Source organism: Hyposmocoma kahamanoa, unplaced genomic scaffold (genome assembly GCF_003589595.1).
Source record: "Hyposmocoma kahamanoa isolate Upper Pololo Valley unplaced genomic scaffold, ASM358959v1 94, whole genome shotgun sequence".
Lineage (NCBI taxonomy): Eukaryota > Metazoa > Arthropoda > Insecta > Lepidoptera > Cosmopterigidae > Hyposmocoma > Hyposmocoma kahamanoa.
In genome coordinates this window covers 6883780-6910250 of record NW_020654878.1, presented here as the reverse complement: position 1 = coordinate 6910250, position 26471 = coordinate 6883780, and the positions used below count along the sequence as shown (strand labels likewise).

General features: G+C 35.4%; 1 protein-coding gene across 7 annotated transcripts in view; it reads left to right on the top strand.

The window, feature by feature from the left end:
* LOC113237882 (tyrosine-protein kinase Fer) overlaps nt 1-26471 on the top strand; it is a 50379-nt gene that overhangs the window by 15447 nt on the left and 8461 nt on the right. For 6 of the 7 annotated variants that reach the window (XM_026474581.1, XM_026474583.1, XM_026474582.1 and 3 more), the window contains exons 3-6: nt 23616-23712; nt 24745-24946; nt 25568-25705; nt 26213-26470. In XM_026474581.1, the coding sequence (XP_026330366.1) occupies nt 23616-23712; nt 24745-24946; nt 25568-25705; nt 26213-26470 (695 nt within the window). Of the gene's footprint in view, nt 1-12522; nt 12795-23615; nt 23713-24744; nt 24947-25567; nt 25706-26212; nt 26471 lie in introns of those variants that run through there. The other variant, XM_026474587.1, reaches the window with a different exon arrangement.

Sequence of the window (26471 nt, the reverse complement as noted above, 5' to 3'; positions counted from 1 at the left end):
ATTCTTCGTTATTACAAGTAGTGTGCTGGAACTTACCGCACACGTTTTAAAGATGATTCTTGCATTTGACATGGATTCTATTCATTTTCGTGATTGTCTCAAAAACTACTTTGATAAAATTATCACTAAATCTTCAATCCCTTCAACGCGGAAAAAATTAAAGGTGAAATTACATTCTTCATATGTTTGTCGCCTTTGAACAAACTGTGGATATTTTTATATAGGTATACAAAAACACAGTACGTTACAAACGTAGCTTAGAGCCAATGTCATGAAATGACTGAGTGACTTTATAAGTGACATTAAAATAGTATCGCATGGCGTTTGCTACAAGAACGTGAAGAAAAGGAGATAATTGAAATTTTTATTACTCTGTCAACTGGCAAAATAATAAAATTGAGTGACATAATGTGAACTTTTGTAATACGGTATGTATGGTGTGATATAATAAAAATTTGGTTTAAAAGCATTGTGTAAGAGCCGTGGGAAAATATTTTTTTTGTTCTTAATTGCTGGCTGTACATTGTGATGTCTTGCAACATGAAATTTAATCATGTAAAAAGAGCATGAAATAAACGTATACGAAAGTACGTAGCAGTGGCGAAGGTTTATTGTATGTTACTCGATTCCCATTATCTCGACCATTGGCTTATAATTATATGGACGTCGGGTCCGCGCTAAAAAGTGTCCGAACTTATAGGGCGTTAAAATCGTACAGAGCGTCATTCACGCTTTAGTCTTCGTTAGTTCGACTGACAGCGAAGCAAGCAAAATTAGACAGTACTGCGATGACATTACAATTTAAATTCAACGTTTTAGCTTTTTCACATTCCTTTACATGTCACTACGTTTAAATAGGTTGACTTGGGACATTTTTTTCGTGGTTTTTGCATTAGACCCGTCGTCCATTTATTTGTAAGTCAATTATCTCGACCCATAAATTGCTTAATCTAGGTATAAAAAATTAATGTAGTCAACAAAAATTATATACTCGTATATTAGATTTCATTAATCAAACTTACAACTACCACAACAATTCTCATATGATGTGAATACTGCCCTCGGAATGAAAAAGGACACAACTGTCGTATAAAGTACGCATATTTGTGCCTGTTTTCGTTATGAGGGCAGAATAGAACTCATAACGCCTCGAAACATTATTCTCCAACTTAGTATCGGTTTACCTACATATTTCAAATGTGCTTGTGAAAGTTTTTTGCTAAGTAGTCATTGTCTATGTATGTGGAGAGAAGTACGAACATAGTTTAACTCTGTAATATAGATTTTTGAGGAGATTACTTTTTATATTTTTATTATTATTATTTTTATTGTTACCAAGTGACGGGATGTACAAGCCGTGCACCTGGTGGTAAGTGGCACGTCTATCCGTAACAGTTGCAGTACATGTTTGGTGGAACCTCTTTTAAGGGAAAATTATTATATCAATAATTACATGGTATCAATACGGTAAAAGTATAAATAAACAAAATTATAAACAAACCAATAACATTTTATATTTTTATTCAATTGATATTCAATTATTTTTTGTGAAATTACTCCACTAGTTTGTTATAATTATGCTTAGTTGGTATAGCGTCTGGCACGGTAAGCTAGAAGGCGTCGGTTCGAATCCGGCCGGATCGAAGGATTTTTTTCTGAGTGTTCGATCTTTGTATTAATAATTATAACGAACCAATAACATTTATATCGCTTATGACATCATCGCTCTTGCGACAAAATTCTACAAACAGCAATCCTTTACCCTTTCTACAACGTACCGTAAACCACGCGTGATTTTCATTGAAATATCTTGGACCTTGTGATGTTCATTTTTATTTTTTTCTTAATAATGCCAAGTGACGGAACGAACAAGCCGTGAACCTGGTGGTAAGCGCACGCCTGTCCATAGCAGTTGCAGTGCTATTTGAGTTTTAAATCGCAAAGAGCTTAGGGTCACTGCCACTGCGCCCGTCACCCTGCGACATAAGTTGATAAGTCCCATGTGCCTGTAATTTCACCAGCACCCTTACCCTTCCAAACCGGAACGCAGTAATGTGAGTATTATTGCTTAGAGGCAGAAATAGGCAAGGTGGCAGTACTTTCTTGGAAAAACTCACTGTCACTGTGTTCTGTAATTACTTGTTATTGCCGTATTTCTCTGGATCTTCTCTACCTAAATTAATTCCATATTACTTTGAGTTTTAAAAGAATTCCCTTCTGTCTGAAGATTCTTTGAGACAATATTGTCCGGTACATCTCGCCAAGCGGCAATTGAAATGTCAATTCACGGGTCAATTGGTAATTTCCTTCGAGATTGGCATTGTCTAATTGCCGAATCGGTGTCGAGCTCGAGTCATGATTAATAACGGCTTAAATTAACATATCACTTAACTCCAGTGTCGAAGGCACCTTTTTCTCTTTAACCACCTAATTGATAAGGACTAATGTGGTTTCCTTTCTCCATGCTGCAAATGTATAGCAGAGATAAAAATATAATAATTTCAGTTTCGGTTTAACTTTATTTTAACCTACAGACTTGTTCCGTGGACGGTATAACTTGGGCCTTTTCAAGGCGAGAGTGAATAGGCATTTTTTAGATGTGCATGCTCCATCGCCGACTTTCATCGTCACTTTCCATCGCGTGAGATGGAAGACAAATGAGCACTTATTTTTTAATAAAAATAAATAAAAAGGGTAAGGGTGCTGGCGAAATTACTTGAATTTCTGAATGGCACTGCATCTGTTATGGACAGGCGTGTCGCTCACCACTAAGCGTACGATTGAATAGTTCCGTGACTTTGTATCATATAAAAAAAAATCTCGATTTCTTCGGGTACTACAGGCATCGTATTTTAGCGGTTGGTCTCCATTGAAAAAAATTTCCGTATTTGAAATACCTATAGTTTTTAAAATGCTCTTATAAATCTGTAGTTATTAACTCAGTTTGTTATTGTGCTTACTTTAATAGTCTGAAACGTCTATTCCACATTCCAAATACGTTTATTCCGCATAAGGTGCTTCAAAATAACACAAAATAAACAGAACAACAAAGTTTTTAAATGTATTAAAGTTAAAGCGGCGCTAACAAACGGCCGAGAAGGTTTTTGTCATCGTTCACTACCTATTCATTTTTATTTCTCTCCGTTTACCGGCACTCAGTTCTCGGAACATCGCTCATATGTTAATCTTTATTGTTTGCCTCTTCAAAATTTAAATTCTCAATATGTGCCAGTTCTTGTAAGTAAGAAGGATATTTTGTATTGTACTGAGAAGGTTGTATTTTTTATGTTGGTTTTAATTAGTATTTGATATTTAATGAATTCAAAGACGTTATGAAGTCGAAAACTAAAACTAACTAACTAAAAAAATCAAAAACAAAGACCTGAAACAAGAGAAAAATTCGTAAGGTCTGTGGTTCGTTCCGTAGTTCAGTTGGGAGAGCGTTAGGCATGGTATGCTGAAGGAGCTGGATCGAATCAAGCCAGACCGAGGGAATTCCGATCTTAATTATAACATCATGAAGTCATTATCAATCCCAATATTATATTCTTAAAGCAATTTAATTTATTGTGATAAACTTACATAAAAATGTAGGAAAATCTCCTAGAAGTAAATTTCATGGTCATATAAGAAACAAGTAATCGTCGAAGGTTATTTAAAGGACTTTCCATTGTGCTTCCATGGTGCAACTGGCCTTAAAGCGTCAGACGACATTGTCACTATCACTACCTACCTACCCGGTAGAGATTCGAAATGTTTTTATTACCTTTCCAAATCGAGTCTATGACTGTGAGCTTAGGGCTTATCTCTACCTTTAATTTTCGAATACATAGTTATGTTTGAGGTAGTTAATGATAAATCGTTTTCCGTATCAGAGGCAGCTATCAAATCCATGCAAACTGAAATATTACATTAGAGTAATATTTCACAGACACCAGGTTATTTGTTTAAGAAAAAAATTTGTAAAGTACGGGTTAAGATTAATAAACTAGTTAATTTAACCGGTTGTTAACTGTAAAATTAATCAATCGGTTTTCGATACTCAACAATTTATTATTATTTAATAGCACTTCACACGAACACCATTCTAACCGTCCACCGTAAAAATGGTAGATCACTCTGTCTCAGGTACGACTCCGGAGTCGGCGTTAAAAAAGTCAAAATTGACAGCCAGTAATATATTAATGAAAAAATAGAAGTAAAAAAAATAGTATTCGATATTAAAAAGGCGGCGCGTTTAAGAAACTGCCGGAGTTTATTTTGTTTGAGTGCACGGAAAAGAAAACAAAAGTGGGGACGTTCTTTTCTCCTATTTGACTGTGACCTCGGATCTTATTGACAATGGCTGCCAGAATGAAATATGGTGCGCCGCTAACGAAAAAGAGATTAGGTGGACGATAGATATTATTTTTCGTCTATTGTGGCCATTGCGGCCGCCGGCAGCAGAACGCGCCGCTCTGTTGTCGTTTGAACCACATTACGAGGTGCATGTTATTTTTTAAATCGCCAGTTAAGATGTGACGAAGGTTAAATATTCTTTTAGTTATAACACAGCCGAGGCCCCACAACTGGCATTTTTATTATAATGCTAAGTTTCTATACGCAGTGGGGTTTGTAGTTTGAAAGTTAGTACATTCCATTTGTGGTTTTTGCATTTGGCAAAATTTTTATCGTGAATTGTGTTATATGACAATAATTGTGCTCTAATTAAAATATTTTAACAAATCGAACCATAATAATACAATTAAGTAATTGGCAACAAGCATATTGGTCAGTGTGTATACGAAATACAGTGGAATAAACACATCATGAGGCAGCGTAGGCGCCTCACGAGCACGTGAGGATCCGCGTAGATGGAACGAAGGCGGGGAAGGAGATTGCGGGAGGTGAGACGGCGGCGAGAGGGAGGCTGGAGGGCCGGTAATGAAGCGGCGCGTGTGGTAGAAGGCAGCCAGACACAATAGCCGCCGCCGCCGCCACGCCGGGCCTTCTGAGAACCGGTCCCGAGGGCAGCGCGCTCTGCCGAATTTCGCGTCGACCACCCATCGCCGCCGCTGCGCACTCCGGCGCAACAGAGGCGATACTTATCGCGCCCGTATTTATGACTAGAAACGCCATTCCCGATACCGTCCTCGGGCGAAGGAATCGCGAATCGAGACCACCCGTTGTAGGTGGTGTTGTCGGCGTACAAATTTATTGCTTTGGTTTCTGCACACGCTGTAGGAATCGTTAAATATGGCCAATGATTAAAATGAGATGACTGAGCCTGTACCGGTGAAGATCAATCGCATCGAACCATTCGTGTCACTTCTGGCAACACATCATTTACATCGAAAGCTGTGAATCTACTGTGTCATGCACAGCCTAGGAATATACATAGAGTTAGAATATAGACGAAGTGCGAGTGAGAAAGAAGACTGCACCGCTAGTCGGTGCAACGATCGTGTCTACTTAGCGCACTACTCCATTTATAGTGCTGTTCCTGATGTTATATTATCGAATTTTACACATGACGATTATGTTAACTGTTTGGATAGGTTCTGGATCACTGATCACTTTCCAAACCACGCAATTCCCTGATATGATCTACTGTGCAATTAATTGATATTCTATTAACGATGATGATCTTAGTATATAGATAAATCATACCGAACATTTTAGTCGATGATGTGTTTTTAGACGTTCTGATAAATTTAAAATGACAGACATTAGGAGTGATTGTAAAGAAGTCGTTTGTTGGGTCGCGTCGTGGCCACATTATAACAAGATGACGCATCTACGAAAATATATTGGCAACGAACGTTACATTGATAAACATGTATGTGTATCCTTTTAATAAATGTGCGTCTACATGTCGGCCTAATTCGATACACATCTTTATTCCACCATAAACTGATAATGGATCGAGGGCAACGAATAATAAATCGATGGTTTGATGATGCTCAAATAAAGTCACGAAACACCTGGTTGAGTACAGAATGCTTTATTTATCATTATTAGAGTACTTTTAGGAGTAAATTGTTTATGTATGAAAAATATTGATGAACTTGCGTTCCTTTTGTATTCTTGAAAGTCGATACTAGGTCATCGCGGAGAGGTACATCCCTGATGCACACAGTTCATTGAGTAAACCTGTGCTGCGTCGCTGCGCTCGCGCACGACTCGGTCTGTGTGTGCGTCTGTGTGTCCAATGTCCATGGCTTATTTGTTGTACCACTAGTAAGTTTAGAAGCTGCGCTCCCCGCCGCCGGCGCCGCCGCTCTCCAACTTGTTTCGTTAACTTTAACAGTTGTTATTGTATATTTATAGTTGTTGTTCATTTCACTCGGATGGTCAAAATGATCAGATTTCAAATAATTCAATATATGACCACCTTGTAGGCGGCTTTTTTACTTTACCGGTTCCCATATACAAATTTTACAATAAATGCTAATCTTAAATACCGTTTGGTATATAAGAACTAATATTTAACACGACATGAGAGCATATTTATACTTAAATTTAACGATGATTAGGTGAAAGAAAGCGTGTTCAATAAACACAGGTTTTCGATACTCCAGTCTCGAACAACGCACGAGGGAAAGTTGAAACTTTCTGAATACTGATTGATTAAAAGTAAGAGTCTCTTGACGAAGTCGATGTTAGAACTTTGAAGTGACTTTATCGAGTTTGCGTAACATTACGCATTGTGGATTTAAAATTGTTACTCCTTTGTTACGGGAATTCCAACACAGTTGTTACAAAAAATGAAAAAGTTTTCTCAATTTAACCAGCAATTGGCTGTGGTCAATGTCACTTAAAATATGATATCAAGTAATTTTTATTCGTATAGTAACGAGACAACGTCATTAAGTAATCGCCTTTGTTTAGTTAGGTGTTCAAATACTTATTAGAGGCGGCTATTTTATAAGGTCACTTCTAATTGGTGTTTACAAATGAGCGACACCTACATTTTATTACAGTCTTTAAATGGCCATCACCGTTATTAGGAAGATGTAATGGAAACAATAGATGCAGTTCGGCCGACGTATACAAGTGTAGCGCTTGTAAGGTAAATAACCCGACCCAGTTCGAACGATATCGTCGTCGACAATGATGCTATTATTTTACAGTTTTCCTTGGGCTCGCGCAACGTCGTCATTACACTTTGATATAATTTAACCATTTTGCTTTGAACCTTGTTGACCATAACATTTGGAGTGGTAAAGGTCTTTGTAATCTGGTTGTACGATAACAACAAACGGATAAAGTTTGCTTAGCTGTGCAAATAGAGTTGGTTTGGTAGCACCACACGCGCCCGATACCAAGAACTTTCTCGTTTACTTACTGTCGTATCTACACCCACTGTTTATTGTATGTATTTATTGGTAGCTTTGCATTGTCGTCGATAAAATCACATATCTTACATTCATGGAACCCTAAACATAAGAAGAATGATGCAAATTGTGTTGTTTATAAGATAATCACGTTTCAAATTTACTAAGTAGACCATAGTTGTGTAGAGTGCAGTGATGTTTACCACTATGTCCCTTGGTCGTAAGGGCATTAACATTGGAAGTACTTTCCGACGTGATGGCATGTTGTGTCAACGTCCTCCCTTATATTTTGTTTGTTTACCAATCTTACACAAAGCGTAGATTCTAACTGCCACTATGTGAGCAAAATATCAAATCTGAAGAGTACACAAACTTTACCTAGGTACGTTTGTTTGTTTGTTCTACTCACGTCGTAAAACTTTCAGACTTCATATTTACTCGTCCTTGTTTGCCGACGAATTAACGTTTCCGTCAGAAGGAACGGATTAAGATAAGGAGCAAACTACGTTGTTACAAAATTTCAGCCTATCATCATCCATTTTTTCTTTTTTAAATTCATATAATAATATATTATTCATAGTTTTATGATACCAAGTGTCGGGACGAGCAAGTCGTGTGCCTGGTGGTAAGCGACACGCCAGTCCAATAACAGTTGCAGTGCACTTAGAACTTTAAATCAGAAAGATCTGAGGGGCACTGACACTGCGCCCGTCACCTTAAGACAAATGTGGGCAAGTCCCATGTGCCTGTAATTTCACCAGCACCCTTACCCTTCAAAACCCGAGTATTACTGCACTCCAGTTTTGAAGGGCTCACGTTACTGCTTGCTGGCAGTATTTCCCCGGGCGAACTCTTTCACAAGGAGCTTATTGCTATTAAAAGCTTTTTTGTATTGTTATTATATGTACATCTTTTAATTATTCAAAAGAAAACTATAGTGGACCAAAAACCCGGTAGTCTGTTAAAGTACAACCTATATAATTTCTTATAATTTCCTTCCCTATCTTGAAATACTATAATATTTATATATATATAATACTTAAAAATTAGCAATATATATATTACTAATTTTCAGCATTGTTTTGGATGACCTTTGTTGTCTTGTTGGTATGTTTTATATATGAAATCAATTCATAGGTTTTGTAAACACTACCTACTTCGTGAACTGTGATTGATGAATAGGTCTGTTGATAATTCAGAACAGAACTACAGTCATTATGATGTTTAGCGGAACAGGCTATGTTTATTGTTTTTATATGTCGGTTTAGGTATTTAACTGTTTCTCGTAACAAAACTGCACGTAGTTGACGCATTTGTCGTGAACAACATTACTAAACACATTAAGTTAAACAAAATAATTTAATTATATGATTAATTAATAGATTTCTCATAGATGGCGCTACGGCTAAAATGTCGTTGAAAAACCAAATACAAAGATACGACAACAAAACACATATAAAAATTCGTGAGGTTTGCTGGTTCTACTTAGTTGACGACCGTGACTTAGTTGGCATAGCGTCTGGCGCGGTATGCTAGAAGACGTCGGTTTGAATCCGGCCGGCTCGCAGGATTTTTTTCTGTGAGTTCGATCTTTATATTAATAATTATTACAAACTAGTGGAGTAATTTCACATAAAAAATAATTGAATATCAATTCAATAAAAAAATTTAATACAGTGAATAGCGACATCTATAGCTGGGGCTGGTAACTGTAAAGGTATCTGACAGGGTGACGAAATCCTTTCATATATGATAATCCTGATATTATAAACGCAGCTCCAACTGAAAATCAGCTTTACAGCAGTTGAGCTGTGACACATGATGCTGAGTTGGAGCCGTTTCAGCTTATAATTTTAATTATCAATTTCTTCGGTAACCTAGTCTTAATAAATTGAATAAATATGTTTCTTTCTTTCTTTTTTTCAATCGTTTCGGTGAATTTGAAGACAAAAGTCTTGAATTTTATATTTTATTGTTGTTTTTCTTAAGTTTTGCATATTCCCAGTACTTTATTAAGTATATTACAGAAATTCTTTCAAAATGTAGGTATAACTTCAATAATATATTTTTATTACCTTAAAATTATTAATTATACTTAATATTCGTTGTATGTAATCTTTAACACGCCTTGCTGGTAATATTCTGTGTGACGAATGCTAAATAATAGCACATGTAGATAATAACATTTGCTGTAAATATAGGAACAATACACTTGTTAATAGTAAATTTTGACGTGGTGACGGTATACAGTTTTACAGCTGTTTTTTTTTGTTACGTAGAATGAAATGTCTGTCAATGTGTTTTGAAGCATTTAGATAATAATATGTACAGTCACGTAACCACAATTTCAAATTGAGAACGAGTTAAATTTGTTAAAAGAAACTCAGTTCATATTTGCTGCATTTACTCTTTCCTTTATAACTGAAAAGAGCGAAAGTACCAAAAACGTGTGAAGAATTAACACTCAGCAGACTGTTACTTGTTATTTGTCGTAACAGTAACAACTTAAAACTTAGGAAGTCATAGTTTTTCTACTGTAATAGTAGTATTTCTGGACGCTATTTCTAGCTTTGCAACAATATAGTTTTTGTTAATAACTGTATAAAAGTATACAACCTACACATCAATCTTTTACTTAACATATGAGTATTTTCCTCAACCAGGTTTGGGTCCGCGCAGTTTGCATAAATTAGCCCGAAGGCGTGGTGCATCTAATTGGCGGAGCTCCAGGCCGTGGGAGATCGCTGCCGGCGTCTGCGCCGGCCAATGAATGGCTCTACACCTCGTCAATGGAATCCACCTTGTTCCTACGCTGTGATTTGTTTAAAAATTTTATTGTAAAACATGTAATTTGTGTTTGTGCCATTGTCTTGCCTGTATTAATTAGTTTTGCATACGAAAGTTGGTACCTACTGGCGGAAATGGTCCAAGCCATGCAAAAAAATCGGTGAAGTTTTCAGAATCTTTTCCTATCGCGGTTCCAAAATGGCCACCATAAAGATATACCAATTTCCTGCGAAAAATATCAAAAAATTAAACTATTTAAGAAAAATTACAGTCTAAGATTTGGCAGTATGGTCAATTTGTCGCCTTAACCTGTCCCGGAGGACAAAACTTTTTACTACTACCTAACCTAACCTCTATTAGCTGTGTTTTAGTATTTTAAGAATAATCTTCTTTCGTTCATCGTTGGCTGTATGTTCGTTTTAAAAACTTTATTTTAAATTTCTTTTGATTAGTCATTATTATGTTCATAGAACAGGGAAACAATTGTTCTGTGTTGTCATTATAATAGGAGATACTTCCTGATGCCTAATCATGTTTCTCCTCATTATTTAAACAGGATTCATAATAATTTCGTGTTAATGTATGTACAAATGCTTTTGTTCCATATTCGCTGTTTAAGAATAACGTTCACGTTATATGCATTGAATATTGATATACAATGCACATAAAGAAATATTTAGTAATTGTATACGTCTCGACGGATTATGTCACAATACACCGGAATTAACAATCATTTGTAATCAATCTTACAAGCACCCAAATTATTTATTATTTCTGGTCACGAAATTTTTAAACATTCCAAGTTTTAAAACATTTAATTAAATAACAACAATAATATTAATATTTTATTTCGTTAAACATGTATAAACCTTAACCGGTTTAAGGGCAGTAACAGTGTTTACCGTAATATTAAATATTAGACTATGATAGTACGGGGTACTCTATTTCGCTATAAACCCCCAAGAAATTAACTACGGACTTTACAGCGCCTTTTCCAAGTGCTGTCTGTGTAGTTGCCGCTTTTCCAAACAGAAGTATCAACAACGCATTGACAAAATCAATGATTTACATCCATTGTACATTTTATATTAAATCAATATAAGCACTACGGCAAGAACAGTACTGACATATTTGTATGCGATATTTTTTTTTATATTATAGAATTATATAGGTATTAGTAATATAGGCGTTATTTAGATACTGTCCATGAACGGGGTTAATCTAATTACAATATAGATTTGATCACAATATAGACTGTACCATGTTAGTCATTTAAACAGGGAAGCCTGTGATTTTGATTAATATTGTTTAATTTTTTAGCTTTTATTTGTTTATTTACATTATAATTATAATTATTGATAAATACATGAAGAACAGTAGGTATGAAATGAACAAAAATAAGTTTTTCCCTTTTTTCCTATATCTATGGTTTTTCCAAGTACAGTCACTAAAGGGTTTTATATCAGATTTTATAGACATAAATAAAGTATCTTGGATAAGATTATTAACGCACTTGAAATTAGATTATTGGCGTATTTAGGATTGACTTGTAATAAACGTAGTACAAATTAAGATTTTATAAAAACAAAGAATTGAAACTTTAATGCCATTTTAATTTTATCTACAGCTATCGGCTCGGAAAACATTTAGTGATGATCAAATCATTTTTCAAATGTTGAGGAGTTTTACATTAAAAATAGTTATACATAGTACTTGTAGTTACACTGGCGCAAGCGCAGTAGTATGAGCGAGTAGCAGTGGCGACCAATTGGCTAGAGAAAGCCGCCACGGCCACACCCTAGGCTTTCCTGTCCGACTTCATTCACCGTATGACCAATCGTGCAGTGTAAACCATGTTTTAATACTTATAACATTATTATATTGCAAATATATTGTCTCGGTTTCTATTTTGATCGATTATTGTAGATCGTGTTTTTTTGTTTTTGCGTTTAGGGTTTTTTGTGGGCTCTACGTTTGGTGGAACCACTTTTTCAATGGAAAATTATCATATCAATAATTACCAACTCAGTGTTACCATAAATTTATGGTGGTAGTAGAGGCATTTTGTAAAAGTATAAATATGGCTACAAAATTATAAACAAACCAATAACATTTATATCGCTTATGACATCATCGCTCTTGCGACAAAATTCTACAAACAGCAATCCTTTACCCTTTTTACAACGTACCGTAAACCACGCGTGATTTTCATTGCAATATCTTGGACCTTGTGATGTTCATTTTTATTTTTTTCTTAATAATGCCAAGTGACGGAACGAACAAGCCGTGAAGCTGGTGGTAAGCGCACGCCTGTCCATAACAGTTGCAGTGCTACTCAGAGTTTTAAATCGCAAGGATCTTAGGGTTATTGCCACTGCGCCCGTCACCCTGAGACATAAGTTGACAAGTCCCATGTGCCTGTAATTTCACCAGCACCCTTACCCTTCCAAACCGGAACTCAGTAATGTGAGTATTATTGCTTGGAGGAAGAAATAGGCAAGGTGGCAGTACTTTCTTGAACGAACTCTTTTACAAGGAGCTTGACTGCTGCAAAAATGTATGGAAGTTCTTGTGTGGTGTGTTGTATACATAAGCAATTGCGGAATTTAAAATGCGACCACGTCATTCGCTCCAGGCGTATCCCGTCATTCACAAGAAACACGTTGGACTGCATTGTAGCCTATGCTCCCGGTAAGTGACTCATAGTCGATAACCAATTAAAATGTTACTTGCGTTTGCAACCCGGTCGGACCGTAACATCGACATTCCTGCAACTTGTACTTTCCTGTTCGTGTGTCCCTGTTATTAGTTATTATATTACACTAAAATCTTAACTGTCATTAAGTTTATTGAATCCCAGGATGTTTCATCACCATGATATTTAATTGTTTTGTGTGAAATTACTCCACTAGCTTGTTATAATTATTAATAATAAAGATTTCGGCACTAGAAACAATTCGTTCGATCCAGCTGGATACGAACAGCGCGTCTTCTAGCAAACCGTGCCAGACGCTATGTCAACTAAGCCAAGGAATGAACCAGCGATCCTTACGAATTTTTCTATGTGCTTGTTGCAAGTTTTGCTTTGGTTTTTAACGACTTTTTTTTCCGTGAAAAATCTTAATGTTATTGCAAATGTTTGATCGGTTTTTTAATGAATTGAGGGAAGCAAAGGCATCGATTGTTGGTTCACCATTAAAAATAAAAGAAGGCGATTAGCCACGTGCAGACGGTTTTGTTTCATTCACTTTGATGTTTTGTTCTTAAATTCGATTTTATTAACTATGAACAAATTATGACTGTCGAGTTCTTAGGTTTTCTCCAATCAACCAACCGTGTCCAGTCAACCGTCACCTGTAAAGGGCCCGAAATGTCGGTTTGTTTGAAAAAACAAATATACGCGATTTAAATCCGGAAAAATAGTTTCATTTCCTAAATTATCACTATTCCACGAAGATATAATGATACAAAAACATAAAATTGTAAGTCTTATTTAAAATGTTCATTTTTCACACTTGGTGTTTTGTTTTCTCTATGTTCGCAAAATCCGGTCAACAAGGGGTGCCACCTGAACCATAAAATGTGCGCCATTATTTTGACACGACCTGTTGACAACGAAGGGTTTTTGTTAATCTATCCCTCAATAACTTACCCAGTGTTTTTTTTTAACTTTAGTGAATTCCTTGTTTTAATGATTATATCGAAATAATTTCTTGAGGTATTGTTTTTCTAATGGGGTTGAATATTCACTAACGATGAAAGTCCCTAAATAAATAAAGAATAAAAAAAATATCGAAAGAATTCATCCCTAATGCGAAACTTTCAAGTGTCAACTTTTTTAAGTAGGTACTTTACTAGTACTTTTGTAAATATAAGTTTTCATGGGCTTGAGAAACAAAATGAACAAAAAAATGTCTTTATTTCACAAGTAAGCAAATCACACTTGATATCGTCACATTGGCTAAACACTACTTCTCACTATTCATTCGTAAGGCAGATTCCCTTGAATAGAATGAGAAAGAAACTCTAGGAGTTGCTTTTTGTAAATAGAAATTTCAAACATCATAGAGCTAAACGGGTCACTACCATGGATTTTTATCATCCTAGTATATATATTTTGTTTCAGTATACTTTTAACCTTTTTAATTAATTTAAAATAATGTAGTAAAAATAGTAGAACTGTCAAATTGTTATTGGCAATAATTAGATTTTATCGTGGTGGCAACATATTTTTGTTTGTGCCTCTTCCAATTTGGATGTAATTGATGCTGGTGTCGTCTTTGTTAATATTTTAGAAAATACAGTCCAGTGGTCAATTTTATGTTTACATTATTTACACATGCAAGTAGTGGTCCTTTGATCCGGATGCCAAATTTTATCTCGAGAATCTTATAAGAGAAGTTGCTCCTTAACTGAATTTGTGACCATGTCAAGAATAGTCAGTTAATTTTTATTCATCCTATTAATGTTACGTCTTCTCAGTTTTCTTATTTAGTCATCGAAAGAGTAAAAAAATTATTGTCTAAAAACTATGTTTTACGCTCAAGTCACTTTTTTAAGCTGCAAATTTGAACTCTATATAAATATGAAGGTAAAAGAATTTTGACAGACAGTATATCTTTAGGGTAGTCACTTGACAGTTCAGATTAGATAGACCAAACGAATATTAGATTAAGTTAGAGTAGTTTTAACTCTGTCTTGTTTTGTTTAAGGATAATTTGCCTACAGAAAGCCTGACTCTACGGTACCTTTCTTTGCATTACTTAACTACATAGGCATGCGTAATTAATATTTTGACTGATGTTAAACTGAGTACCTTCGATACGTACGATGCATGTAGAAAGTATTGGCGATTCTGACGACTTAACTATTTGTTTGTTAACAAATGGTACTCGGTCGGTGTGTCCATTGATGTCATATTATTTACCAGACAACGTCGCAGGCTCGGTCGTTTTCTGAGAAAATCGCTTTCTCTCAGTAGCGGCACCGTTCAAAGTATCTTGCTCAACTCGCTGAATGTTCGGTGACACAGGTTAACGACATTGTCGGATTTCCGTATTATCATGACGTTTATTCAAGTTTGAGTAAATGTGTTACTGAAGTTATTAGATTTGCTGACTCCTAATTGCATCGCACGACTGTAAACGATTCTTGGAATCAGGGATGGTTTATGAGTTAGTTTATTCGATACAGTGCATTCTTTTCTTTGTGCTTGTATTATATCATGAAACACGATTTTTGTTTCTGAGCTATCAATATCATTTTCTAATTGGTTCTAACATGAAAAACCTTTATTTTCCTGCAAAAACTGCTTTTGTGGTTAGGACAACGAAAAGTGAAAAAATATTAAGGAAACTTTTTTCCAAATATATAATAGACGCTTGGCCACAATCTCACCTGAACTTAAGCGACGATGTGACTGACGATGGTACGCGTTTACCTAAAAAAAATGCCTGTTCACTCTAGCTTTGAATAGCCCCAAATTGTACTTTTCGGGAAACACAGAGTATTCCATTCCTTTGCCGTACGCATCAGAAAGGAGGAAGCAAAGCGCTTATTGCGAATAGGTGGTATATCAACGACATAAGAATGAAGTGTTCCGGACCTTCTAGTCGACCGAAGGAGGAACGGTGAGGGTGGAACTAAATTGAAAAATTCCTGCGCACACTCACCGAAACGTACAAATTTTCGGGTATTTCTTTATTTAAAGATAAAAAGGGAACATATTTCATAGTATATTTTAACGAAAACAAAGAAGAACCTAAAAATATGTAGATTTGCGAAATTAAGTAAATCTCACTAGGTAGCTAAATAAAAAGGTAGCTATGTAAATACCATATACCACTGTGACAGCCACAAAAGCAGTTTCTTCTTTTAACTTTACAAGAAGCTGCTCAATTAACAGAAACCAATATTTTCAAACCAGAAACAGAACCTTTTGAAAATTTGTTCTTTATTTATAAATACCAAGTGACGGGATGAACAAGTTGAGCGCCTGGTGGTAAGCGCCACGCCTATCTATAACAGTTGCAGTGCCACTCAGAACTTTAAATCGCAAACATATTATGGACAACGCCACTGCGGCCGGCACACTGGGATATAAGTTGTCAAGTCCCATGTGCCTGTAATTTCACCAGCACAGTTTAGAAGTGTATGTATCCTTCTAAACCAGAACGCAGTAATTATCACATAGGTGGCAGTACTTCCCTGGATGAACTCGTTCACAAGGAGTTCTACTGCTACTAAATTTATTATATAGTGTTATTATTTACTAGTAAATAATACGTGTGCTGTAACAGGTGATCGTGTGCTAATCGAGTTTACCATTAATAAAACAAAATGCAATAATAAAGTGATTAACGAAAACACTGCACCGATGATTTTGACATTCACAACATTTAGTGCTTAATGAATAGATATTTCATCCGTAGAACAGAACTCGACACTAATCAAGATTCAAAATGAACCGCTATTGAGTCTGTCGATATGGCCAGATTGCGAAAGTAATTAATTTGGGTTTATGTCCTCAATGTCATAGCCCGTCAAGTTCATTGACTTGCTCCTTAAGAGTTTTTTTCGTAATAGTGCTGTTAGTTATAATTCCATGTCTGAATCCGAAGCACATAGATACAGCCATAGCTTGGCACTATGCCTAAATCGTAAACTCAAAACAAATAGATAAAGATTGAAATAGTTGCCTATGGAACCATTTAACATTGCGTTTTGAATTAGATTGTGTTGTTGCTTTGTGTTGTAATGCACACTCTTTATGAGATCATAATGGAACTTCAAAGATCTTGACCTGTTTCTGTTATAAGTCAAACCTGTACTAAAACGTACGAGTAGTTACAATTTTATTATATAACGAATGCATTGGAACAATTCACGGTTCGGTTAAACGTTGGTGTATAAAATACATGAAGTTGCAGCTAAAAAAGAAGTCCAGAGGGAGTTTATATTTTGGGTTAAGATCAGTATAGCCATCATATATATTTTCAGAGATTCGTTCCAGTTAAAACTTTGTTATATTTTGTAATTAGATTATTAAGAACAGTAGTAGTTATTTCAAATCGAGATACATTAATTACTCCGTACATCACCGGAAATGTCGCCTAAAGCTAAGCGCAGTTTTCAATTAGTTTTATTGGCTAAAACGGGTTTTAGTCGTTAAGCCTTCAGTTCCATGACATCAGTTTGCCATTCTGGCGGTGGTGTGCGTGTCGACACAATAACAACTCTTGTGCTGTTCTTGGGTTTGAAATAACTTAGTGTCGTCGTCCTGTCAACGTCATATTTCTGAGGTTTCATTTAGTCAGTGAATCGATTTCAGTTTCTGTAGCTATTAAGACAGTCAAGTTTGTTTTATATCAAAACAGCCCTATTTGCAGTAGAAGCTTGAAACTTACGTTGACTAGATTATGTAGCCAACGACAATAAACTAATACATAAATAGAAAACTCCTTTGATTAATTTATGCAAATACTTAGGTAACAATTTTACCTGCTAATTTGATGTAATAGTAAGTAATTTAAGTTTACTTTCGTATATTATTCTTAAAGTTAATTGGTTAGACAGTTTTATAGCCAAGAATAGGGCACAACATAAGTCCATGAAGCAATTAATTCCTATTAAAGTAACATAAAAGAAGCATGTTTGTGAGAATTGTAAAGCAATATCAATTTCAAACTATCAATCTGTAACTACTAATTAATTCAAAGTAACGACGCCTTAAAATTAATCGATCGAAGGCCTTTACTAGTGTTGTTTTTTTATTGTTTTCCTCCGTTCAGTAAGTAAAAATAAATTTTGTGTGATTGTATCATCATCGTAATATTAATAGATCGTACGTCATATCAAATATGGTCCTATACGTGCTACTTTACATTGTACTTAGTTTTTAGAAGTACCGTTACTATTGTTTCTAGAGCCTTTGTTTCCTTTTCTACCTACGCGATAGTGTCGCTTTCCGCTTTTGTCATCATGTTAAACCCGTGTACGATGCAATTGACAAGATTTCGTTAACACTTTTGTGTGTTATATAATTATAAAAATGTATAGTAATATTGAAATAATAAGTTAAATGATGGTATGAGAATAAGTTGTGGTTGTTTAAGTAACTTTGTCGAAGCCTTGGTTTATAGGTGCCTTGACTAGACAAAGGCTTTTAACAGCGTGAAACATGGAGTATTAATCTTATCGCTTTGCGTGTCCCAAGGGCCGCCGCCGCCGACTTGATCGAGATGGCGATAGTTCGTCAATACTGGTAAATATGAGTGAGAGCGAGAGTAGATGAGTCAACGAACTACGTGAAGTTAGCGGTGTACCGCAGGGCCTGGTACTTGGACCTTTTGTATATCATCTTTTATTTTTAAGTTTTTACGTCATTACGAAGTTTTATACTTGACTTTTACTGCAGTTCTTTAATTGAATGCTGGAAGCTGTAAATATTATGCTCAAGTCTTAAAATAAAAAATGAAAATGGTATTTCTTTTCGAAGAGATTTCTGTATACTTTTTGTCGAACTAAATTAACAAACGTAGAATTATGTGGCGATTGTTGTTTCATAATCAATTATCGCTTAGAGGTGATTTTGTAGAGTCAAAAAACAAAAGCATGAACCTTAGTACCTTGTTAATTTTCGACATCACTTTCTACAAATAGTACAATGTCATGGAAATCATTAAGATCTGCAGCCAAATCGCATTATCATGACAATCATGCTGTAGATACCGTAGCCATTGTTGTGGGTAACGGTGCAGACGTTGTCACGTGCTGACGGTCATGATTTGCTAAGTTATTGTCATTAACACTACACATAACGGCCCATATTTTACTACAATAAATACTTAAGCTAACTTTGCACATAATCTCTGTAAACGCTTTAAGTATTACTCATTTTTAACTCTGTAGACTTCACGGTCAAAAGAGAATGTTTTCACGTGTCACATTTTAATGCGTTGATTCTACTGATTGATTTTATATCTTCACTTTTTATCTGTTAACACACTGTTAGATGTTACACCTGTTGAAACTTTGCTTCAAAACACAGATAGACGTTCGAAATCACCTTAATCTTAAGATATTGGTCGGCACTTTTGGCTGTTCTGGCCGTACTTGCTTATAATTTTATGGTCTACATAAAGCGATTCGCAATGTCGATCGGGTTTGGTGTTGACTTTCGCGAATAAATGTAAAATTGTTTTTCTTAGTAACATTTTGACTGGTAAATGAAATAATTTAATTGTCATATGTATTAAATATAAAATAACTCCTAACACGATCCAGACATTAATTGATTATTTCAAATCGATGTGCCTGCGTGTTTTGACTGAGATAGTATGTCATGGTTCTGTTTTCATATAAAATTGTTTGCACACTTGTGCGTTCAATTCTCAGTGTTATCAATCATAGAGATTCAAATACAACACAATGGATCTCGATGAAAGACCTTTTGAGTAAAGCATATTCTATGTATAAAATTAGATTTATCGTATAAAAAGTATTTCATCATCATCAACCTATTTTATACGTCCCGCTGCTAGTCATGGGCTGCCTCTCAGGTGAGACACACTTCTCACATGTTTTCCGAGGGTTGTGAATTCTTCGACGTGCAAGTTTCATCACGATAATTTCCTTTAACGAAAAGCTTATAGTAAATTTCGCACGTAAGTTCCGAAACTATCAGAGGTGCGAGGCTGCATTCGAATTCACGGCCTCTACCTACTTGAGAGGCAGTAGGTCAAACCATTAGGTGGAAATTATAAATTAAAATTAGATAACGTAATAACTCAACTCTATACCTACTGTATGTTTTTTTCATGTTATTACGATAGTAAGGCGAAATTCTAGACTTTGGCTGATATAGGTGGCACGTCTAGTTTGACCTTAATTTCAACTGAGTTTTGCGGTATTACTAGGCTTGTGCCGGTGTTAGTTTTATAAGAATATTATAAAAATGATAGCGATCACCGCCAATGTCAGTTTTTCGAGAGCTTTTCCCGTTTGCGGTAACGGTTCAATGTCGAAAGTGTAAAGTTTTTTTTAATATTAATTTTACGGCATCGGAATAAATCCATCAAGCCAAATCTTCAACCATTTCTTTCAAATATTTTTAAATACTGTGTGTTTGACAGTACCATTCGGTCGTTTCTTTGTTATATTATATTAATCTATTTTTAACCCCCAACGCAATAAGAGGGGAGTTACAACTTTGGAATATTTGTTATGGTAATCGTTTTGGTGTACTTAAATTTTTAGTCAAAAGTGAGCTTTTTCCATGAAAATAATATTGATAATAATAACAATAACGCACACACTCAACATAGCTCCGCGCTAGGGAAACTCTGTGTCGCGGGCATAGATTTAAATATATGGTCGCAGGTGCCATGGACACACACATAGACAACCACAAATTACACCCAAACTCACGAGATAAATAAACGTAGGCCATACAAATATTTCTCCCGACCCGGCAAGTTACTAGTGTTTTCCTGAAATGAGTTTGTACAACAAAATGAAGTCTACTTGGAATGTTTAATAGAGCAATACTTATTTAGAATTGTTGTATGAAAAATATTTTATTAAATTTGGCTAACTGTACCTGTACTTTCAATTCAACGGATTAGTAGTATATTATTATCACATGGAACTGAGTCAATTTACAACTCACCTTCGATATAACAGACGATATTACATTAAAATTATCCTTATGGTACCTTATACAGTGTCACTGTAACTGGTGAAGTTTGGAATTTCACCACAATATACTAGTTAAAACTGTATAGAATTGCTGATACCTCAATAATATTATAGTACACAAAACACTTAACGTTCGGACACATTATGCTAAAGGTTTTGTATGAAAACAGGAACTGTAACAGATAAAACCATTCCATCTTTTAGTCTCTGAAGCAGAACGACCGGATGCTGATGTTTATACACGTTCCATTTCTACGAGATTTATAAAAATAGCCATCGATTTCAGCTTATAATCTTGAAGGTGAGATGTAAAACAAATAAAAAACAAAGCGTAGAAAATGTCAGACAAACAAGTTGTGTTAAAAGTTTATAGCCGACCAAGTGTGTGAAGGGTTTTTAAGTCGATGGAATTATTATTAAAGAAGTAATATTCTGGTATAACTGTTTGAATCCACTTAATTTTACAGCACGAGGCTATAATGAAGGGTTTCACTATATCTCATGTCATTATGGTCTCAGGTGATTCACTGATGAAGATTTGATTTACTTTGAAAAAAAAGCAATCAAAAAAGTTTCAAGCTATATAAGCGGTTACACACCTCGACTTTTAGCAGCGATACAAACGCAAAAATCCCAAGTGTAGCGATGCAATCGCACGTTTGTATCGATGCAGTCGCGCGTTTGCATCGATGCGATCGCCTATAAATCGCAAGTAAAGCGATGCAATCGCGCGTTTGTATCAATGCAGTCGCGCGTTTGCAACGATGCGATCGCCTATAAATCGCAAGTGAAGCGATGCAATCGCGCGTTTGTATCGATGCAGTCGCGCGTTTGCATCGATGCGATCGCCTATAAATCGCAAGTGTAGCGATGAAATCGCGCGTTTGTATCGATGCAGTCGCGCGTTTGCATCGATGCCATCGCCTATAAATCGCAAGTGAAGCGATGCAATCGCGCGTTTCACGAACGCGCGTTTGCATCGCTACTAAAAGTCACCGTGTGTAATCCTCTCAGGTTTTATTTTGACTGCTCTTGTAAAAGTCACCGTGTATAATCCTCTCAGGTTTTATTTTGACTGCTCTTGTAAAAATGTTCTCTTGACCGCTATGCTTCTAATAAAACTACCTAAACATTATACATGCAGACGATAGTTTAGTACATGAGAAAAAAAAAAGAATTTGGCGGGTTTCTGTAGCTACAATCTCTATTCGGATAATTTTTAGTTTAAGAGTAATTGATACAAGTTTTAATCGAAGAAAAATTGAAATCTAAAATCTGGCAATACGGCAACGTCTTAGCTTGTCCCGAAAGAAAAAAAAATACAACTTGTACTTAAGTAATTTGTACGTCGCTAAACCATTGTACTCCTAAGTCTTTTTTAAGTATTCTAACGTGCGATGTTACATGAGAATGCAATGCCAAATATTTCCGGTGCCACTTGACGCCTGCCACTGAGGGGAATGCTCGAGCCTCTGCATTATAATTTATACAATAATTATTGCGTGTTTGAACAAATGTCAATGGTTTAATATCCAGGGTTTAATGGTGTTGACTAATGTCATTGTCATTTTTCTTTGTTTTTGTATTTCTTTGTAATTGTTCAATGTTATCTATTCAATCAAAAGTTGAATTTCATAAGTTCATTCAACGTTATCAACGTAAAGACTGAATTTAGTAGACTGAAGTCTTTGGGTTCATTATATTTTTTACTGGTAAAGATAATTCGCAAAAATTATACGAGTATAAACTATTAAAATCATTAGATCATGTTATTGTTTTTTTAGAATCTTAAGTCCTCAAACACTTTAGCTTTAAACATGTTATTGTTTCTGTTCGAATAAAAATATGTCGTAGGCGTAGAAACATGTTGATCCGAATTTATAAGCAATAGAAGTCACATAATTAAATCGTAAAGAAGGGAAAATAAGAATAATATAACCTTGAAAATTGAAAATTTTTACAATCGAACATTATCGTCACATTATTATTGCAATTAAATAAAACATGGGAAATCCTCAAAATTAAGTGATTAATAGTAGTACTTAGTATCATAAATATAATGATCACGGTATAAAGCGAAGAAATGCAGCGTTTATCTGAGAAATTGTAAAGTAGGGTATTGTCCACTTTTTATTTAATTACCGTTGCGAGTCGTGAGAAACTTTCTTGAGAGCTAATGATGGATACCAATCAAAATGACTGTTGTTACGGCATTATGAACATATATACACATTAATGCGAATTTTAGGCCTGTTGCTTCTTTTGACGTTACAATAAATAACATCACTAAGAGCTTTAAAGAATTTAAAAGTTGAAATAGATCTACCCACTCCTACAAAGTAGTATTTTATTGTTGAAACGCATTTGTTTTGACGATTTATCGCGCGTTATTGGATTATTCAATGATGTTTATTTATTATTGCATTATAATTTATTGATATCAGAAAGCGGGGCCAAATTGATTCACATTCCAATGTATTGTTTTAAAGTTTTTAAATTAATAATTTAAACACGTATTTATAATCGAGTTCCGAGGTTTTCGCGATTGTTACACATAGGAAAATGAAACTATTTTTCCGGATTTAAATCGCGTATATTTATTTTTTCGGACCTTTTACAGGTGCTCTATGGTCAAAGCCTGGTTAAGGTCATAATTTCATTTCCTACCTATTTATAATCGTTTTCGAAATGTTGAACGCCTTGATAACATCTTATATTTCTATGGCCTATCTATTACTGTCTTAAATACAAACTTTTATCTATTAAATACTATAACAATAGTTGTTCCTAAAAATGTTTTCTTTTTGTACACAGTTATCAGAAGAAGTCCAAAGAAAACAGAGCGAATACCAGAAGTGCTTGGAGTCATACAAGCAGATGAGGGCGAAGTTCGAAGAGAACTATCTTAAATGTAAGTGTAAGTTAGATCATTCATGTCTTTAATCATCTTTTTCTTCTACACGAAGCCACACAAGACAGAGTCATCCTCAACATATACCTACAATATTCATTCAATTTTATTTAATTTATAATTTTTTATCGGCTCATAATTATAAGTATAGGGCGTCATTTACACATTGCTTGTTTTACTTTATACAGTTAACACTTTGTCTTCTCTGTTCTTCTCATTCTTATATACTATTTCATCTTTTTAAGTTATTTTTAAAATGATGGCAAGTACTTCCGCTCTCGTTATGTTTTAAAATTTCCGCACGGTACCTGTAACGATGACCCCCGTGGTTGAGTGGCTTGCTCACCGATTTTCAAGGTGTCGCCATCTCTGAGGTAGGTAGGTACCGGGTCCAATTCCTGGCCACAACCACAACGAGAAAAATTAACTTATCTATATTGTCTCGGGTCCGCGTGTTTGTGGTACCGTCGTGTTTTCCGATTTCCATAACACAATTATTTTCGTTACTTACTTTGGTATAAGAACAACGTTTTTTTATATATCAAACGACGGGACGAACAAGTCGTACGCCTGCTGCCTGTGTGTAAGCTACACGCCTGTCCATAACAATTGCAGTGCCACTCAGAGCTTTAAATCGCAAAGATCTGAGAGGCACTGCCACTGCGCCCATCACCCTGAGACATAAGTTGACAAGTCCCCTGTGCCTGTAATTTCGCCAGCATCCTTACCCTTCAAAACCGGAACACAGTAATGCTGACATTACTGCTTGGCGGCAGAAATAGGTAAGGTGGCACCACTTCCCTGGACGAACTCTTTCACAAGGTACTCTACTGCAACTAAATCTACTCTATGTGATGTTACTTAATATTAATTAATAATTTACATACGTCATTTTGTATTTATTCTAATATGTGGTATCGTAACCTTGTCGATTAGCTTTTCACAGACTGTCTTAAGATATTTGGTTTTTATAGAATACCTATCTAAATAGTAATTTCATAGATAGTTAACAGTTGCGGTATTATGTTCCAGGTCCAACGAGCAGAGGAGGTCGCAAGTTGGACGAGACGAGGGACAAATATGGAAAGGCGTGTCGACGACTGCACCGGGCTCACAATGAATATGTCCTGCTTCTGGCAGAGGCGACGGAGTGTGAACGAGCGTTACGTAGTGCCGCGTTACCAGCATTATGGGATCATCAAAGACGCCAAGGAGAAGCCACGCATGCTTCTTGGTTAGTATACATTTGTCAGAGTAACTTTGGCGCACAAGTTTCGAGCTTTGCGCTAGAATGATCCCCGATCTTCTATATAATGCATAAAAGAGGACGTACACTGGAGAGATGGGTGGCTTCGTGAGTATAAAGTAAATGTCAAGGAGCTCCTTCAAGAATGTACATTTCTGAAGACAAATCATATAACAATTGGAATAGATATAATTAGACAGAACTTTATAAGGAATATGTTTTAAGTAACTCTCAGAGAAGCATCGGAATGTGTACAAGTAGCAAGCGAATTTTAGTAACTGTGACATCATTGTTCTTCTGCTATTGAAATTTTCAGTACATTTAAGAAACATTAAATCTAGTCGAAAAACAAACATCGTCAGTTACCTTTAAAAGCGAAAACCACCAATATCAAGAACTGCAAGGATGTTATAAGAAATAAAAGAGAATGACATAAGTAAATGGTTGAAATCATCATTATTCTAATGAATCGACACGTGTATTTTTTAGTAAATGTAGGCTATGCCAGGTTAGGTTAAAATTGCAAATTCATCGATTTATTAATGTGAGTCATAAAACATACATATTTTCCGTGTGTAAATCTAACTGTTTTGTATTTTTATTCAACAGGAAAGGGATTCTATTGGAAATAGTGCAGAGGTCGGACTTCGGTACGGAAAAGTTTAAAGAAATCCAAACCAAAATGGACAACGCAGTCCAGAACTTAAAACCTCAGGAAGAATACAAAGAATTTGTAGAAAAATACAAGTGAGTAACAACAGAATAGTAATATGGTACAATTGATTATCAAGAGAGAAATCTGATATTCTTCGTGACAAATAATCGAGAGTTGGTATAAAACCAACACTAGGTATATAATTATAATTATGACATGGGTGTCCTATAACAAGAGTAATGACAATATAATATTTGTTTATATGATTGATTAGTAAAAACATATATCGACACCGGAAAGATAAAACGTCTAACGTGCATTTCAAAAATATTGCAGGAGAGCGATTTAAAGTATTTTTTTTAAGAAAAAAAAATCAAATTTCTTATTTTATTTGTTAGATGGAAAATTAGAAAGTTTCAGCCTTTCATTATAACAAATAAAATTAGAGTTATGACACTCGTGACGTAATCGTATGCCATTCTTGAAAATATAATTGAAGAAAATACATCACACGTAGTTTGTCCAAAAATTATGTATGTATAGTACAGCAGACACACGTAGCGCAAAAATTATTTGATTAGAATCCTAAATCATTACAGATCACCCCCCTCCACGCCAGTCTCGTTCACATTCGACGAGAGTCTAGTCGAAGACACGAGCGGAAAGCTGCAGCCGAACCAACTAACTGTCGACAATCTCACAGTGGAATGGCTGAAGGAGAAACTCATAGAACTAGAATCAACGTTACAAGACAACAGGGAGAAGCAGATAGCGCTGCAAGGACCGGAAATCATCGGGAATGGGGTCTGCAAAAATAATAACACCGGATTAACTAATGGTGTTAATGGGATCGATAGG